This window comes from Doryrhamphus excisus, linkage group LG16 (genome assembly GCF_037039965.1).
Source record: "Doryrhamphus excisus strain RoL-2023G ecotype Guam linkage group LG16, RoL_Dexc_Guam_v1.1, whole genome shotgun sequence".
NCBI lineage: Eukaryota > Metazoa > Chordata > Actinopteri > Syngnathiformes > Syngnathidae > Doryrhamphus > Doryrhamphus excisus.
This window is the reverse complement of record NC_136372.1, coordinates 4,837,113-4,855,758: the sequence shown is the minus strand read 5'-3', so window position 1 is coordinate 4,855,758 and position 18,646 is coordinate 4,837,113. Positions and strand designations below refer to the sequence as shown.

General features: G+C 42.6%; 1 protein-coding gene across 16 annotated transcripts; it reads right to left on the bottom strand.

Annotated features, from left to right (window-relative positions):
* Window positions 1–724: 724 nt before the first annotated feature.
* Window positions 725–17,346, bottom strand: elavl3 (ELAV like neuron-specific RNA binding protein 3). Of its 16 annotated transcripts, none has more exons than XM_058049118.2 (8): window positions 16,630–17,346; window positions 12,140–12,359; window positions 11,969–12,072; window positions 7,256–7,409; window positions 6,900–7,128; window positions 6,488–6,541; window positions 3,915–3,953; window positions 725–3,227 (listed from the first exon to the last, which is right to left on the bottom strand). In XM_058049118.2, exons 1-8 carry the CDS (start codon window positions 16,636–16,638, stop codon window positions 2,879–2,881), a joined length of 1,158 nt encoding a protein of 385 aa, XP_057905101.1. In that variant the 5' UTR covers window positions 16,639–17,346; the 3' UTR covers window positions 725–2,878. The 16 variants fall into 16 exon arrangements, with proteins under 16 accessions (XP_057905101.1, XP_078653585.1, XP_057905102.1 ...); XM_078797459.1 differs by having other exon boundaries at window positions 725–3,206; XM_058049119.2 differs by having other exon boundaries at window positions 6,900–7,125.
* Between the last annotated feature and the right edge of the window lie 1,300 nt (window positions 17,347–18,646).

Sequence of the window (18,646 nt, the reverse complement as noted above, 5' to 3'; positions counted from 1 at the left end):
ACAAAAAAATGTCTTGAATATAGTTGACCCTATTTAAATCTATTATCATGTGCAGATGTCTTGATAGTGAAAGACGTGAGCCCCTCCCCACGGTAAAAGCTCACGTCGGGTCTGTGACAGACACTTCAGATAAGACGGGTCTTTGCCTTAATGTTCCCATAAGGGAGCCCAGCCGGGGTTGGAGATATTTTGAGAAGCGCGGAAACAAATAAACCAAATATCGTTCTCTTGTTTGTCGACGGAAGCACAAATGTGACACCTATTTACCGTCTTGATGTAGTGCACTCGGATTTTTTTTTTTTTTGTCACCAGGGCGGGAGTTCAATGCTTCTCGGAGTTGTTTGAAAAGGAGGTAAAAGTGAGACGCATCGGGCAAAGCTGGAGGGACTGGTTGTGTTTCTCCTTAAGGGATAGTGTTTTTATTCATTGCTGGATGTCTTTGCTTGTGGATGATGTTCGGTTTTTGGAGGTTTTATCGAGGGACCAGACTGACAAATAATAGCAGCACGTCTTTGAGGTTTTATGGCGATATCTCTTGGCAGACATGCTGTTTTGTCAGTCGTCCTGTATCTTTCTGACCGCATTATTGGGTCAAGTCGAAGCATGCTAGCAAAAACCAGAAGTCAGAAAACCTGGAAAGGATCTTTTACATTGCCGGGTGTCGATGTTCAGTCGTTCTTTTTTTTTTTTGATCCGCATGGATTCGACTGACGATGAATAATAGCGCCGTTCTTTGAGGTTGTTATGTAATGTATCTCTGAAGACCTGCTCAGTCATTGGTCAGTCTATTTTGCCTGTTGTCCGCTATCAATCTGACCACATGGGCTTTCTTGGGTGTGGTAGCGTTCAAACCCAAGCAAGCTAGCAAAAGATCTAGCCGGTCTTTGTCTTCAAGGGATAGTCTGGTGTCTTTACTCGCGCTGGATGTTTGGTTGGTTGTTTTTTTTGTTGTTACTGCAACTTCTAACATCGCTGTTCTTTGAGGTTGTTATGTAATGTATCTCTGAAGACCTGCTCAGTCATTGGTCAGTCTATTTTTACCTGTTGTCCGCTATCAGTCTGACCACATGGGCTTTCTTGGGTGTGGTAGCATTCAAACCCAAGCATGCTAGCAAAAGATCTAGCTGGTCGGATAGTCTGATGTCTTTACTCGCGCTGGATGTTTGGTTGATTTTTTTTTTGTTTCTGCAACTTCAAACATCGCCGTTCTTTGAGGTTGTTATGTAATGTATCTCTGAAGACCTGCTCAGTCATTGGTCAGTCTATTTTTACCTGTTGTCCGCTATCAGTCTGACCACATGGGCTTTCTTGGGTGTGGTAGCATTCAAACCCAAGCATGCTAGCAAAAGATCTAGCCGGTCGGATAGTCTGATGTCTTTACTCGCGCTGGATGTTTGGTTGATTTTTTTTTGTTTCTGCAACTTCAAACATCGCCGTTCTTTGAGGTTGTTATGTAATGTATCTCTGAAGATCTGCTCAGTCATTGGTCAGTCTATTTTGCCTGTTGTCCGCTATCAATCTGACCACATGGGCTTTCTTGGGTGTGGTAGCATTCAAACCCAAGCATGCTAGCAAAAGATCTAGCCGGTCGGATAGTCTGGTGTCTTTACTTGCGCTGGATGTTTGGTTGGTTGTTTTTGTTGTTGTTTCTGCAACTTCTAACGGCGCCATTCTTTGATATTTTTATGTGATGGCTCTCTGCAGACCTGTTAAGTCATTCGTCAATTGGCTTTTTAAGGGTGTGGCAACATTCCGACCAGCAAAAACCATCACAGCTACGTTTTTCATACCAATTTAACTCTGACAAGTAACAAGCAACAACCAGCAGTTCATTAAAATTGTTCCTAAAGTACGCCTTTTCTGAGTTCATAGACAGTTTGCTTCTTGTTAATACAACCCGAGGACAGATTAGTCATTTTTGCTCTTGTGGACTTCTATTTCTGTAATATTTTATTATGAATATCGGAGTGGTGGAGGGAAGATTCTTATGGTATTCAGACTAGTTTTTGTTGCGGTTCCCGGATTAATGAAGTCGCCTACTGTGTTGTCACATTAGGTCAGAGCTTTAGAAGCTCACACAGGGGGGTAGAGAAAAACTGCCTTTGCCACCTCAATAAAGCACGTCAGGAAACAGTAGTCAAGGTTTTTTAGAAAATGCTTACATATTCGGCTATTATTACCACCTTATATATTGAATATATAGTTATATTTTGATAGACGTATATAAGAGAACACTGTTTTTTCATTTCATTTTCTTTGATCTTAAAAAAAGTCACCGATTTTCAAAATGCCCCAAGTGTTTAAAAAAAAAAAAAAAAAAAGTGACTCCATCTTCTCCAAGCAAGAAAACAGGAGGTGATGTAGGGGTTAAAGTTTTGGGGTAAATTGCACATGTTGATTTAAAAAAAATTTTTTTGATCGCTATTCTTATTATTTTTCTGTTTTGTTCATCAGTTGCCATCATTTGCCTGAATTCAATCAAAGCACATTCTTTGTCACATTCGTTAGACTGTCTCCTAAATAGATCGCTCTTAACCCCCCTACCCAACAAAGCAGCTACGCAACCCTTCTAATTCAATCCAGGCAAAGACAGGGAAGGACTAGCATGTCGTGGAAAGAGAACAGGAAAAACTCCACTAGTGTTTTTGTTTGAAACTCTGACTTGTGGATGCTTGCCTATGGATCGGTTTGGTCATGTGTTGTCGATATGTGTGTGTTTGCGATTATATAGTGTGGATTTGTGTGAGAAAGCGTCAGAGAGAGAGACTCAGTCCAGGCCCATAAATAGAGTGATGGCACAGGGAGCTCAGGTAATCCCCCACCCCTCCCCGTGCAGGTCAAAGGTGCTGGCGCCAGCAAGGCCCCCCCCTTCCCTCTCTCAGGCCTTGTGTTGCTTGCTGGTCTTGAAGGAAACCTGCAGCACGCGGTCACCCAAGCGGTAGCCGTTAAGGCTCGCGATTGCCATGGCGGCCTCGTCGTAGTTGGTCATGGTGACAAAACCGAAGCCCTTACATTTGTTGGTGGTGAAGTCACGGATGACCTTGACGTTGGTGACGGCACCGAAAGGCCCGAAGAGCTGCCACAGGACGCTTTCATCCGCTTCGGGTGACAAATTATACACAAAGATGCACCACCCGGCTCCGGTGGGACCGGTGAGGTTGACGCCGGCGAGGCTGGTCATGCTGTCAATGGTGATGGGTGAGAATCTGGGGAAGAGAGCGGGAGAGCTACCATGGGTGTCATTCTGAAGTTCCACGTAATATTCAGTGCTCTACGCTAGCTTTAGTTGGTGGGCGTGCATCTGGGAGAAGTAATACGCTACATAACACAGTCTGGAGACCACGTCTCCTCCTGCTGCACACTTGTGGCTCCAAACTACCTGCTTCCATACAAAACGACACTGAAGACACATAAGACAACCCACACGGTCTGCTTATTGTCTCTGCTGACCAAAGCCGTCTGCAAGAATTCAACACATGAATCACAATGTTCAACTGAAAGCACAGTAGTGAACGAAACACAGAAACCTAGAGAGGGATGAAAAGCAAATTAAAAGTCAAATCATACAAAAAAAAACTGGAGCAAACAGACGCAAACGGAATCTGGTATGTCCATGCTGGTGGTGTGGGGGGGGGGGAAAGGGAAAAAAAGGGGACATTAAAGCAACTTAAACGGACAATGTTAGTTCAGAAAGTAAATTATTGCTATCCAGTTGAAATTAAAAAAAAAAAAAAAAAGTTTAAACAAAGCCATGCCAGAATACCCTGCTGTGATGAGAAGGCTACAATGTTGCCGTTTTAACAGCCTGATTTCATAAAGTCAGCAGATGGTATTCCGGGCGCTTTGTTTGAGGTTTTATTTTTAGGCATGGATGCTTTTGAAAGTACACCTTTTTTTTTTTTTTTGGCATTTACCTCTTGACTCCGTAGCTGGCGTTTAGTAAATTGTCGAGTCTGCAATGCAAGAGGGAGAGTGAAGGGGGATGGAGAAGTTAGTTAGGAGATCTACAAGGAAGGGGTGGCCTTTCACTTTTGACATGTAGCTGAGGGGGGGGGGGCATCCTTCATTGCATGGCAGCTCCACACCAACCAAGCGCTAAGGGTGCGTTCACACTTGTCATGTTTGCTTAGGTTTACAGGGGAACTCTGGTGTGTTTGTTTGGCGGGACCGCAATCACCAAACAAGCCAGTGAACTCTGGTGCGGTTCGGTTCACTTTGAGTTCAGATGTGAATGTTAAATGGAACTGAGACACGGACCAGTGTTAAAATGACAGCAAAAAACATGCAGAAATGCATTAGAAGTGCTCTCTCTTTCTCGATGTGTGTGACAATGAAACGAAATCTAACCAGAATATTAAATTAACCTACACTGTAAACCCGAATAAGTTAGCAGAACTAAAAAAACTAAGGCAATCAGTTCATAATTTAATTAATAGGGCGGCACGGTGGTCGAGTGGTTAGCGCGCAGACCTCACAGCTAGGACACTAGGGTTCAATTCCACCCTCGGCCATCTCTGTGTGGAGTTTGCATGTTCTCCCCGTGCATGCGTGGGTTTTCTCCGGGTACTCCGGTTTCCTCCCACATTCCAAAAACATGCTAGGTTAATTAGCGACTCCAAATTGTCCATAGGTATGAATGTGAGTGTGAATGGTTGTTTGTCTATATGTGCCCTGTGATTGGCTAGTCCAGTCCAGGGTGTACCCCGCCTCTCGCCTGAAGACAGCTGGGATAGGCTCCAGCATCCCCGCGATCCTTGTGAGGATAAGCAGTAGAAAATGAATGAATGAATGACATTAGCTATGCTAATTTGCCATGCTTTTATTTTTAATCTTATTTTGCATTGAACAGGAAGTCAATGTTGTGTAGGTTTCATTTGTCCATAGGTATGAATGTGAGTGTGAATGGTTGTTTGTCTATATGTGCCCTGTGATTGGCTGGCGACCAGTCCAGGGTGTACCCCGCCTCTCGCCTAAAGACAACTGGGATAGGCTCCAGCACCCCCCTCGCGACCCTCGTGAGGAAAAGCGGTAGAAAATGAATGAATGAATGATTCTTCGTTTGATTTATTCATGTTTAATAGATACTTTTTTACTTTTTAATTAACTACAAGTTCATTATTTTAAGTAGGTTACACAAATCTGCAAAAAGTTCATTCATTCATTCATTTTCTACCGCTTATCCTCACAAGGGTCGTGTGGGGTGCTGGAGCCTATCCCAGCTGTCTTTGAGCACATACAAACAACCATTCACACTCACATTCATACCTATGGACAATTTGGAGTCGCTAATTAACCTAGCATGTTTTTGGAATGTGGGAGGAAACCGGAGTACCCGGAGAAAACCCGCACAAACTCCACACAGAGATGGCCGAGGGTGGAACTGAACCCGGGTTTCCTAGCTGTGAGGTCTGCGCGCTAACCACACGACCGCCGTGCAGCCCCCAAAAAGTTAAATAAATAAACTGAAAAGGCAGATCATCAACATTTATAAGTAGAACTTTTAAGAAAATTTTAAGCTACTAACTATACTTATACCAATTAATTATTTTGAGCATTCCGATTTACAGTGTCTTAAGTTGTATGTAAACTATCCATTCATTCATTTTCTACCGCTTTTCCTCACAAGGGTCGCGGGGGGTGCTGGAGCCTATCCCAGCTGTCTTTGGGCGAGAGGTGGGGTACACCCTGGACTGGTGGCCAGCCAATCACAGGGCACATATAGACAAACAACCATTCACACTCACATTCATACCTATGGACAATTTGGAGTCGCCAATTAACCTAGCATTTTTTTGGAATGTGGGAGGAAACCGGCGTACCTGGAGAAAACCATGTATGCACGGGGAGAACATGCAAACTCCACACAGAGATGGCCGAGTGTGGAATTGAACCCTGGTCTCTTAGCTGTGAGGTCTGCGAGCTAACCACTCAACCACTGTGCCGCCGTTTTTAAGTTAATCTTACTTAATTTAATCAAAACATATTAGTTAAAAGTACTCAAAAAGGAACAACATGTTAAATGAACTTGACATAATTAAGTTGTTAGAACTTTTTTAAGAACTTTGAGTATGCATAACTTCATTTATTTAAGTACTTTTAAGTACATTCGGGTTTACAGTGTACGTATTCAATCCAGAGGGGTCCACTTTGGTCCAATGATAAAAATACCAGTGTGAACGCTAAACGAACCGCACCAAAGTGCCTCATCAAGACTACCGAACTACAAGTGTGAACGCAGCCTAACTGACTGACTATCCTTTATCGGCCCTAAGCGACTAGCTAGCTCACTTTAAATCTAATAACTGAACAAAATCCCTACACCGTCTTATCCTTTACTTATAATAACTGTGTGGTTTTTCCCAGAATATTATTTTGGAGTGAAAACATTACAGGACATACCAATGAAGTGTTAGCAAGGTTCCTGCATGTACAGCAATGATTTATATCTACTTAGTGTTGTTTTTATGGTAAAAATCTGGTCTCTTACATTGGTTTTGAGCTGCTATTTGGATCTGGTCCCTTTCCAAGAGAAGGGATCACGCTGCAGTTTAAAAGAAAGTCAGAGAAAAAGATATTGTTTTAAGGATAAATGCACACGGCAGAATTTTAGTCGACAGATTAGGTTGTTTCCACTTCCAGAGGATTCATGAGTGAAATAGTGTAGTTGAGGGTCGGTAAGAGACTGTTGAGGCATTAATGATATTCCCTTTCATAGTAAAAGCATGACATTTTGACACAGCTAGCATTGTTGTCAAATAATGGGAGTACTCTAGCAATTTAGCATTGTCAGACTCATTCATGAATAACCCTTTCATTAATGGTACGTTCCCCTTTAAGCAGACAGTCGATGTTAGTGGTGGGTCCCCCGCGGGGCCAAGTTCGTCCCCAAGCGTCAGTACCTGAATCGCTGCGTCTGGTGGTGCAGTGGCCCCGTGTAGCGGCGGGCGGCCGTCTGATACAGCTGAGTCAGCAAAGCCTGGCCCGTCTTCTGGCTGGGGTTGTTGGCGAACTTGACAGTGATGGGCTCGGCGGCGCCCAGAGGCTTCTGTCCGTTCAGGCCCTTGATGGCCTCCTCCGCTTCGTTTCGCTTGTCAAACCGGATGAAGCCCACTCCCCGTGATATGCCTGCTCCGAATAAGAATAACACGCCAATGTTACTACCTTGGCATCTCGGGCTGCCGGTGATGCCCACCAGTCTGACACGAGGTTCATCCGGGGGGAGCTGAGATGTTTGGAAAAGCCAATAAGGCTATACCTGTGACTTGGTCCACGAGGATGCGGGATGTGATGATGCGACCGTATTGGGAGAAAAGCTGCTCCATGTCCTTCTGGCTCATGGTCTTGGGGAGTCCGCTGACGTAAAGGTTTGCGTCACGAATAGACGCCGAGCTCGGCCTGGCATATGATACCTAGAAATCGCCAAAAAAGGTCAATCATTTTTATACTAGTGAAGGCATCATAGTCAAATAGGGATGTAACTTTATGTGTAGTTCTTTGAAACAGGAAGTGTAAACAAATGCAGCACAGTCCAGTCCGTAGCTCACGTATCTATTTGACAATTTCACTTATTGAAACATTAAATTAGTTTTTAATGTCAGAAATTTGCTAAATTATTTTTGTTTATTTTTCATAAATTCAGGACTTTAGTGTCATAATGTGTTAATGCTATTGTGCTATTGTCGTAAATGCACGACTTTAGTTTCGTAATATCACAAGTTTTTTTCTCATACAAGTACAACCTGATTCTCGTAAATTTGTCACTTTATTTTTATAATTAAATTTTTTTTGTACGGCTTGATTCTCGTAATATTACAAGTTTCTCGTAAATGTACGGTACGAAGTGATTCTCTGAAATTTGCTAAATTATTTTTGTTTATTTTTCATAAATTCAGGACTGTAGTCTCATAATGTGTTTTTTTCCTCGTAAATCAAAGACTATTGTCGTAAATGCACGACTTTAGTTTCGTAATATCACAAGTTGTTTTTCTCATACAAGTAAAGTACGACCTGATTCTCGTAAATTTGTCACTTTATTTTTGTAATTTAAATTTTTTATTTGTACGACTTGATTCTCATAATATTACAAGTTTCTCGTAAATGTACGGTACGACGTGATTCTCAGAAATTTGCTAAATTATTTTTGTTTATTTTTCGTAAATTCAGGACTTTAGTCTCATAATGTGTTTTTTTTCTCGTAAATCAAAGACTATTGTCGTAAATTCACGACTTTAGTTTCGTAATATCACAAGTTTTTTTCTCATACAAGTAAAGTACGAACTGATTCTCGTAAATTTGTCACTTTATTTTTGTAATTCAAAATTTTTTTTGTACATATTGATTCTCGTAATATTACAAGTTTCTCGTAAATGTACAGTGCGACGTGATTCTCGGAAATTTGCTAAAAACACATTGTCGTAAATTCACGACTTAAGTTTCGTAATATCACAAGTTTTTTTTCTCATACAAGTAAAGTACGACCTGATTCTCGTAAATTTGTCACTTTATTTTTGTAATTCAAAATTTTTTTGTACGACTTGATTCCCGTAATATTACAAGTTTCTCTTAAATGTACAGTACAACGTGATTCTCGGAAATTTGCGAAATTAGTTTTGTTTATTATTCGTAAATTCAGGACTGTAGTCTCAAAATGTGTTTTTTCTCGTAAATCAAAGACAATTGTCGTAAATTCACGACTTTAGTTTTGTAATATAACAAGTTTTTTCTCATACGAGTAAAGTACGACCTGATTCTTGTAAATTTGTCACTTTATTTTTGTAATTCAACATTTTTTTTTTTTTTACTTGATTCTCGTAATATTGCAAGTTTCTCGTAAATGTACAGTACGACGTGATTCTCGGAAATTTGCTAAATTATTTTTCGTAAATTCAGGACTTTAGTCTCAATATGTGTTTTTTTTTTTTTTTTTTTTTAGAAAAATCAAAAAACGTGTTCACTGCTTCCTCTCTAAGACAGGCTGTGACAATGGCCGCCAATTGAATCAGTCGGGTACCACTCGTCCACAACCGCACAACAATAAAGCTTAAGTGTTTGTGTTTTCTTCCTCTATTAGTTGTGGTTGCATCTGTGCTTCTGTCCCTAACAGTCTCTATCCCTTCTGTTGGTCTCCTATTATAAGCAGAGGAACATGAAACAATATGTTGTTGTGTGCGAGCACGAAGCAGAGATGGTGGCGAGTGTTGTGTTTGTGTGTGATGATGGAGAAGACAGAGTGCGTGTTGTCTGAGATAGGCTGCCTTCACTGGCCCTGCCTCTTTTCCTTTGTCTCAATCCTCCCGGGTAGGAGTGGGGGGGACGGAGGGGGGGGTGTGACTACTGGCAAACAGCGTAACTCATCACATCACAAGACTGCAGCATCCTTGACAACCCTTTAAACACACAGCTCAGACTCCTCTATATGATCGGCTGAAACGTCAACATTTACTAGTTTTTCAAGTCTGATATCGTCAATGCAGGTGTTCGCTAAGCGCCATGTGTTCATTGTGCAGGAGGGTTGTGCTGCTCAGTGATTAGGGCGTTCTTAAAAGGGGAGGCGGAGGGACTCTTTACATTAGGGGAGCAAAGGCTGCCCTATAATTAACCCTCTCCTTGCCTCTCCGACAGTACAGATGGTGCCTGAAGCCCATATGGCCTCTAATCCTGTCAGCTCGACCCCCTTACCCCTCGACTGCTGCTGCCGATGCCCCCCATAGTCCAAAGCCTTCCCCCCCCTCTCTTCTCTATTCATGCCTGCTGCAGAATCAGAGCAAATAAACTGCGGTCCTAGCACGCTTATAGGAAATAGAAGCGTTGCATTATCTAAAGTACTGAAGTGCAATAGTAGTGTTCTATGTGTGTTGTGTAGTTCCATTGGGTTTAAAACTGCGGCACACGGGCCAAGATTATTCCCATTATGTATTAATTTTTCTTTGATGGACTTAATCTTCTGTGGAATGTCTTTTTCTTATCACATTTTATGGCATCCTTTATGGGGTGTGCCTAAAATGCTATGCTACAAAACATATAATACAGATACAGTGGTACCTCAGTGTTTATATATATTCATTCATTCATTTATTTTCTACTGCTTATCCTCACAGGGGTTGCATGGGTGCTGGAGCCTATCCCAGCTGTCTTCGGGCGAGAGGCGGGGTACACCCTGGACTGGTCGCCAGTCAATAACAGGTTTTTATATATATATATTTGTTTCAAAAGTTTGGAAGAAAACCCCAAATATTAACAAAAATTTAATTTTATACAGAAAAAAATGATATTTTTACAGACGCCCTTTTTGGGGTATGCATAAAATGCTATGCTACAAAACATATAATACGGATACAGTGGTACCTCAGTGTTTATATATATTCATTAATTCATGAATTTTCTACCGCTTATCCTCCCAAAAGTTTGGAAGAAAACCCCAAAATATTAACAAAAATTACATTTTATACAGAAAAAATGATATTTTTACATGTAGAAAATAATGCTAAATAATAATAAATGAGATAATGAATGGAGATTATTGCTGATGCGGACTTGACGTACGCATCCTGGCAAGAGATTGAATTCAATATCGTTCACATTCTTTATCAAACTGCTGGCACTCGCAACTTTGTTTGGCCCCATGGTGAGTTATGTAGCAGTCACACTCATTGAGTCAGCATTGCATAGCGTGAGAGGGGGGGGTAGGATTAAATAAGCTCTGCTTCTTCCTACTCTTTTTCAGACTTCAGTGTAAACTGCATGCATGTTTGAAATAAATTATACCATTAGCATGATAATGGTAATGGTTTTATTTCATTTGAACATGCATCAGATTACAATTGAATGCATCCCATAATCAGTTCACAGTTCCACATGTCCAAAAGGAGTAGGAAGAAGCAAAACTTATTAAATCCTACCCCTCCATCTGGTACTTTTACAATCAGTAACTGTTACATTTGTTCACTTCCTGCTTTCTTAATATAATTTAAGTTTTTTTTTTAAACTTTACTTTATTAATTTTATTTTTTTGGGTGATATGACCATACAATAACATAATGGGTACCATAGTAACTGTCAATTGTTTGTAGCATAGTTTGGGCAAGCAATTTCACAGAACAATACAATACAATACAAGGCAATCGGACTAGTTTGTTATGTGTAATATTGTATGAAAATTGGGGTGTACAAAAAGCTAGGTTTGACTGTATTGTCAAAGTGTTAATACAATTATTACAAATATTTACAAATATTTCCACTGCAAAGACGTTTTGCTTGGTGGCAGCCATTTTTTTCTGGCTCATATTTTTTGCTTGTCAGTCCGCTAAAAGTGTATACCAAATTTGTTATCTGCACAAACATCTGAAAGTTTTGTCGAGATGTGTGAGAAATTTCAAGCCAACCCGAGCTAACAAGCTAACCCTTTTTGTGTGCAGCGGTTCAGTGTAGTCAAGGTCACCCTCACATCCAAATCTACATTCTCGTTGCTTTCAGCTGCAGTCATAAGTCAGAATTAACGCCTCATCAGTGGGCAGCTGTCGGACAGTCGTCTGCTCTGCAGGAGATTCGATTTCTTTGCGGCACCGCACTTTGTTCCAATCATCTACTTTGCCGGAGAATAAGACAGGATGTGCTGTCCTCCTCTGTATTCCCCTTCCTTCCCTCATCTGATTTCAGCACAAAGAAGAGCCCTAATTAGCCCCGATTGGAGGCAGATGGGGGTAGGGGGTAACCTGCCTTGACCCCGCCCCACCCTGGGTGTACCACAACCAGGCTTCCCTAATTACATTTCCATCACAATAACCCCTCCGTGCTTTCTGACCTCCGCTTTTCACCCCTTTCTCCCGCTTTCTTTGTTCTCCTCGCTGCTGCCTTCTGCCTTCTCCTCCCCTTCCCTTCTGCCGTGTCTGTCGCCCACCCCCTTCCTCCCCTTGACAAAATGGCCACTTCCTTTCTTTTCCACCCCAAAAATATGTCATGTTCTTCTCACCTTGATTGTTTTAGTCTGCAGTTTGAGACCATTGAGTGTGTTGATGGCCTTGTCCGCATCGTTTGGATCCACGTAGTTGACAAAGCCGTAGCCCAGACTCTGACCTGCACAAGCGGCAAAAGTTAGTTACGGGATTCCCGTTCCCATTCCCCCGTGTTTGCATTCCCTTACCCGTGATCTTGTCCCTGACGAGTTTGCACGACTCGATCTCCCCGATGCTGCCGAACAGACTCTTAAACTCCTCCTGCGTCATATTCTGAGGCAGGTAATTGACGATCAGGTTGGTTTTGCTGTCGTCCGTGGCGCCGTTGGTGCTAATGACGGGGCCGTTGGGCAGGCTAGTTCCGCTCGGACCGTTGGACACCTGGGTTTCCATGGTGCTGATTATCTGCTGAGGGAGACGGCGGCGTCAGGTTGGCATGAGCGGCGGTCGAGAGATTTAAAAAAAAAAAAAAAAAAAAAAAAGACAGGCCTGCCCTCTTTGTCCTTGTCAGTGGAAAGGTCAGGAATCAGCATTGCTAAAATGGAGATGGATGCTTGAGCTGATTTAATATCCCCCCCCCCTCCTCCTTCCACCCCCCCCCTCCCCATCTCGATCTCTGCCTCTGGTCCTGCAGATGTCACAGTCCCTTTTTCCTTTCTCATCCCATCCCCCTCTTGTCTTGCAGGGTCAAAGACCATTACATCACTGCACACCATATTACAGCAATATGTGACTAAATAAACTATATTAATTTTTTTTATTATTATTATTTTTGTCCTTGCAGGTGGTGTAACAGCATGAGGGGTTCACGATGCGCCACTGTGCCTCACCGTGTTGCTTAATTTGTTCCACGGGGGATTCTCAAATAACAGCTGTGTGGTCAGAAACTTCTCTACTCCACTTTTTTTTTTCACCTTCTTTTCCCTTTTTCCTTCGCTGGCTTGTCTTTGTGTTATTTCACCGGCTGCAGGAAAGCAACTTTGCAATCCGGAATGGTAATATGCCATCAAATTTAATCATATTTTATAGCAACAAGCAAAAGTCCCTCACATTGGGCATTATTTTAGTTAAATATGAACTCACTTATCATAAAAAGGCATCAAATCTTGGTATAATTCCGCACAAATCCGCATATGATGATCACATATGCTCCCTTTCCGTTGCACATGATCATACATCTTTGTGCCATCGCTTCCCTCTTCCCCAGTTTCTATGAATAGCTACGCCTAACCTGCCTCTTTCCCCTCGTCTCTGCAACCTGCAGTCTTCCTCCCAGCCTCACCTCCCCTCAGGTTGCCCGGGCAACAGCTCCTCAAAGACTGCATTGTGTCTAATGGCTCTGCATGGCTTTCTTTCTGTTTTTTCTTTTCTCTTAACTCTTTCAAGCTGCGCCGTGTGCCTCCTGCTAGCTTCTTATCACAGCAAATATTACCATTTTTTTGCTATGTATACTTCATGTTGGTGTAGCTGCGATACAAAGCATAAAAGAAACGAGCGGCGACAGTTTGGCAGTCCTAAAAATAAAATACTTCAATCAATCTGTCTCGTCGAACGTCATCGTCGTGGTGCTTCCGTTAATTATAAAAGACACGCTTATGCGCCGTTATGTGATGTGACGCGGCCTACTAACAGTAGTATGAGCAAGTGCGTGTGTCCCAAATATGACAAAAGCATTCTAAGCAAAGAAAGAGAGGCATATTTGGTGGTAAAATTCTATAATTCACATCAAATGTTCATTTGTCGAGGATTATTTTCATCTGTAAAGTGTCAAAAAATCCCAACAACGTGCTTTAAAATGCATGAATAATCCAGAAATAAGAATCTAAATATCCTAGCATCCTTCCATGACACCTCCCCCTGTTAGCTGTCTAATAAATGATCACTTATAAACTCTCTTTTAAGATACTTAATGAATTCAATTTGTTATTCTATGTGGCCCACACTGCTTGCCTGCCTTTTTTTTTTTCTTCTATTTTGGGGTTCTGCGAGATCTCCCTTAATATTTAATCTACCGCATCAGCTACATCGCCTACACATGGGCCCAGACTCGCACGCAAACACGAGGCCAGCCTCTCCTCCAGCACAGCAAGCCAGACTCGCACGCAAACGAGAGCCCTCATGCCTCGCTCTATCGTTGCCAAGCTCACATGCGTCCTACACTCGTTTATTATAATAATAAAATTGATAAAAAAAAACCAGAAGATAGAGGCACTGCCTGGCTATCTATGTACATGCAGACTTGTCTTTTTTTTTGTTGTTGTTGTTCTTGTTCTTGCTCTCCTTTGCTTTTCCTTTTGAGTGCATGTAAACAGCCCTGCCAATTCACTTCTGCTCCAAATGCAGTGCAGCACTGCAGGCTATGTGATGTACACTCACTGTAAGTCATTGCACGTTATGTGCGCTGTGTGGAACTACATGGAAGTGAGAGGACTAAATCAAAAGGGACACTTCACAAAAATCTGAAATTACATCATTCATCATTTTAGATTCTGTGTTTAGATTCTAAGCATGAAATTATTTCAAAAAAACAAATAACTTTTAGAGAAATTCTTTTAAAAGTGTTTGATAAATTAAAATTTTAGTTTAATACCTTCACTTTTAATGTAATATAATAATAATTTGTGGCTATGTAGAGATATATTTTACTTTTTTTGCTTCCAAATTGGCTCATAAAAGTGCAAGAATGTGACCTTGACACTGCAATAGCCTCTCCTCTTCATAGAAACACAACCTGCTCTCCTCTCAATGTCCACCTTATTATATCAAACACTCGCTTCTTGTCCTCCACTCTTTGCTTTTTTAAGCCCTGCTAGTCCGTCGAGTGTAAATGAGCCATCTAAATAACACAGATTACAGGATTATCCCAAACAAAGGGCATTAGGCACACTCTCCGCAGTTTAAGGGATTATGGTGGCAGCTGTATTTAAAAAAAAAAAAAAAATGAAAGAAAGAAAGATAAAGGAGAAATGGCAACAGAAGTCACACAGATCATATTTTTAAAAAAACAAAATAACAAATCAAGCAGCACTAAAATAAGAAGACATGTCCGGGGCGCTGGCCAGCGTGCTGAAAAAAAGGGAGTGGCCACTTCCCAACCTCCTCTCTCTTACACTGTTCCTGTATTTATTGTAATTAAATTGAACTAAAAAAAAATCTTTAAATCTAACCAATCTAACCCCCTCCTTCCTCATTCACACCCCCCCGCCCCCCCTCCTTCTAAGCTCCGCAGGCATTCACGGAGCGTGGCGTGTCTTTTTGCTGAATAAACGTATTGACAGGCCCCAAACAAAAGAGCCACCCGTTCCTCCTCTTCTCCCTCTTGCACGGGGCTATGGCAGCACTATGAATATTAATGCGCACAGTGGCGCTTTGTGCGTGTGCACGGCGCCCGGGACAATGACTCTTACAGTCAAGTAAAAGGATGCAAGTAAAAAAAATAACAAATCAAATTTAGACTTTTAGCTGTTTGGACAAAGCTTACATAACATAATTGCACTTCCTGATTGTAGTCTTAATAAGAATCATTTTAATAATCATTTTCTAGTATTTGTCGGTTAAAGGCTGCAAAAGCTGGTTTACTGCCACGGTGGCCTCAGCTCGTCCTTGTCCTTGGAATTGTGTAAGAGCCTCGGGAAGGTTGTCTGACTCAACGTTTTTTTTTTTTTTATTCGCCTGCCACTGCGGTACCGGCGTTGGAGGAGGGCTACGGCCCATGCGTGTGTAAAGAGCAGGGAGGGGGGAGGCGGGGGGACAGGGGTGTGTTCAGGGGAGTGCAGGGGGGGGGCTATAGGACACAATGTCTGTCCAGGTTTGCAGGTACAATCACTGCAAATGGTTAAAAGGAGGATTAATTATTAGCGTTTACTATTATTTTTTAATAATTAGCACTATAATTCACAATACTTTTATTATTTACAATAAAATAATGTTTGTTTTTTAATTATTTGATACTATTCTGGCCCCCTCCTGTCCAGTGGGGTGTAAAGAGGAGCATGTCGGCAGGCCGTGCAGGGCTTAAAGGCCCCTGGTGTCCATCCGAGACACGCCCAAAAGAAGCGGCGGCCATGAGCCAATTTATCGTCCCCACCCTCCTCCTGCATCTCTCCATTTTATCACCAAGCATGGCCGCCCCGTGTTGGAGATGGAGATGCATGTGCATGCTGTCGCGCTTGCGTTGTTATTTTAATTAATTTTTAAAGCAAAAAAAAAAAAAAAAAAGCAAAGATGCGTAATGTCTCTCCTCCCCCAACATGGAGTGACTCGACCTTTTTTTTTCTCCTTCTCGTTGGATGGAGCATCCTCCGAGGGAGACATCGTGTGTTTTGTCTCTAGCATCCTTGCGTTGCATGAAGCAGGCGGCGAATACAACTAACCCCTCCTTATTCCCTTCCTCCCTTCTTTCCTTGTCTTACAAATGAACACTATTCCCGTCACGGAATTCCAGTAAAGATCGATGGATGCGACACATCTAAAATGGAAGCATCCCTCGCTATGACACTATTTTTTTTTAAAACGCAGCACCTCGATCTCGATCATTCTTCAACATCGCTGTGTTTACATTAAAAAGCTACGAGATAGCCACATCACGTGCGACACAATGGGGCCCGAGAGACCCGACACGCAGTCCCAGCACCCCCAGAGAAACCGTATAGAGAAATACAAGAGAGGTCATACGTACAGTAACCATTCTTGACGTACACTGGAAAGGAAAACTAGGTCCCTCTTCTGCGCGTTGATCTTGATAGCTTCAACCAAGCTTCGGTGCTGTCGTCGCACCCCTTTTTTTTTTTGTGGAGTTCCAAAATGAAAATGAAAAAAAAAAAGATAAAAAATAACAAGCTGGGGCCTTTAAGCGGGGTCTCAGCCTGCTGGAGGTTGTATAGGGGTCCCTCTATAGGATGAAAATGAGGAAGGAAAGAGAAGGGGGCTTTCTGCAGGACGATGGAGGAGGAAGAGCTCTCCGTCCGAACGGCGTGGGCGACGGCGGAGGGCGGTAATGAGAGAGGGAAAAAAAATAGTAGAGAGAGAAGCAGTGATCCTCAAGCAGGGTGTGTCCAAGGATGGGAGGAGGTGGTGGAGGAGGAGGAGGAGGAGAAGAAGGAGGGGTGGTCTTCTGGTTGGTCTGCTGCTTTGCTTTTTTTTTGTTTTTTTTTTCTTCTCCTTTTTTGTTGTGTCGAGCGTGCATGCGATTCCCTGCTCAAGTCTCCTTCTGCGCCTCTGCTGCAATCTTCTTCTTTTATGCGCGTTCCTGGCGGATGCTGATTGGCTAATTGTGCAGGGAGGGTACTACACGGCGGCCATTGCAATGCGCTCCTCGCCCATTATCCCCTTCAGGAGAGAGATCAGCACCCCACCCCTTCTCTTCCTCCTCCTCCTCCTCCTCCTCAACCCTGCCCTTCCATCACTCCCTGCTTCTCAATGCCCTTCCTTTCTTCCTGCCCCCCCCCCCCTGCAACCCCCTACCTCTTCACACATTCACACACACACACACACTGAATAGGACTCCACCTGCACTAGCGGAACAGATGGGTGCAGCACTTGTCCCCCCCGCCCCCCACCACCACCACCACCCCTCTCCACTTTCTCCATTACTGCATTTTCCATTTAAAGCAAATACTATTTTTGTTAAAGAGCACACAAAGTGTTCATGTGTGAATGCTAGCGAAATCAAAAGCCTGGAAATGTTAGCAAGAGATGTGACGTGCAAAGCAGATGGCCCCCTTTTGGGGGAAGCGGGGGGGTGTCAGGTGCAGACGTAGTAATAACAAATTAGAAAACCCCTCCTCAAAAATCATCCATGAGAGAACTCTTGTGTGTGTGTGTGTGTGTTTACTTAACGACATCCCAGCATGGCCTTCCCGACGAGTTCTGGTGGCGGTCCGCCCACCTCTCGGAGCGGCCCCGGCTAAGCGTGCTCAGTGAGACATGCTGTTTGGGCTCATCTATAATGCATCCCCCTGCCCCGAGACATCATGTGTGACAAATGACCTATTTCTGGGCAGACCCCCATAGGGCTCTGACCCGGGGGGGCCGGGGGGAGTGGTGCTTAGGAGTGCGTAAATCAGTGGTTGTTTGTTTTGTTGTTGTTGTTTTTGAACTTCCGCCAAGGAGGTTGTGTTATTATCGCCGCTTCATGGGTTGGTCATTTGAAAAAGACGATGGCAGTGTTTTGGGGACTGGCTGGCTCGTGTCGACTTAAGCGGTTGTTAGCATAACTGATTGAACATTTATTTCGTATTATTATTTAATACATGAACATGTACATTAATACATGCGCAAAATCTTTCTTCCAGGAGCTAAAAATGTCAGAATCCAGCTTAATACTCCTGTGATTTTATTTTGAAGCTATTTTGCACTAAACAGGAAGTTCCAAGTATGTAGTTATGTCGCTGTCGTTTCAAGCTGCTTTGCAATGTTGATGAAGTTAACAATACTAAAACTCATGTCGACATAAACTGCTAGCTTTTCATAGAAATGACCCCTTTGGGTCGCTAATTTTATGTCGACATAAGCGGTCAGCCATGTATGTCGATATCAACTTAAACACGGTGGACTTGATGAATTATAGCATAACTGCTTGAACATTTATTTCATATTATTATTTAATACATGAACATGTACATTAAGACATGTTTTGTACATGCGCAAAATCCTTCTTCCAGGAGCTAAAATGTCAGAATCCAGTTTAATACTCC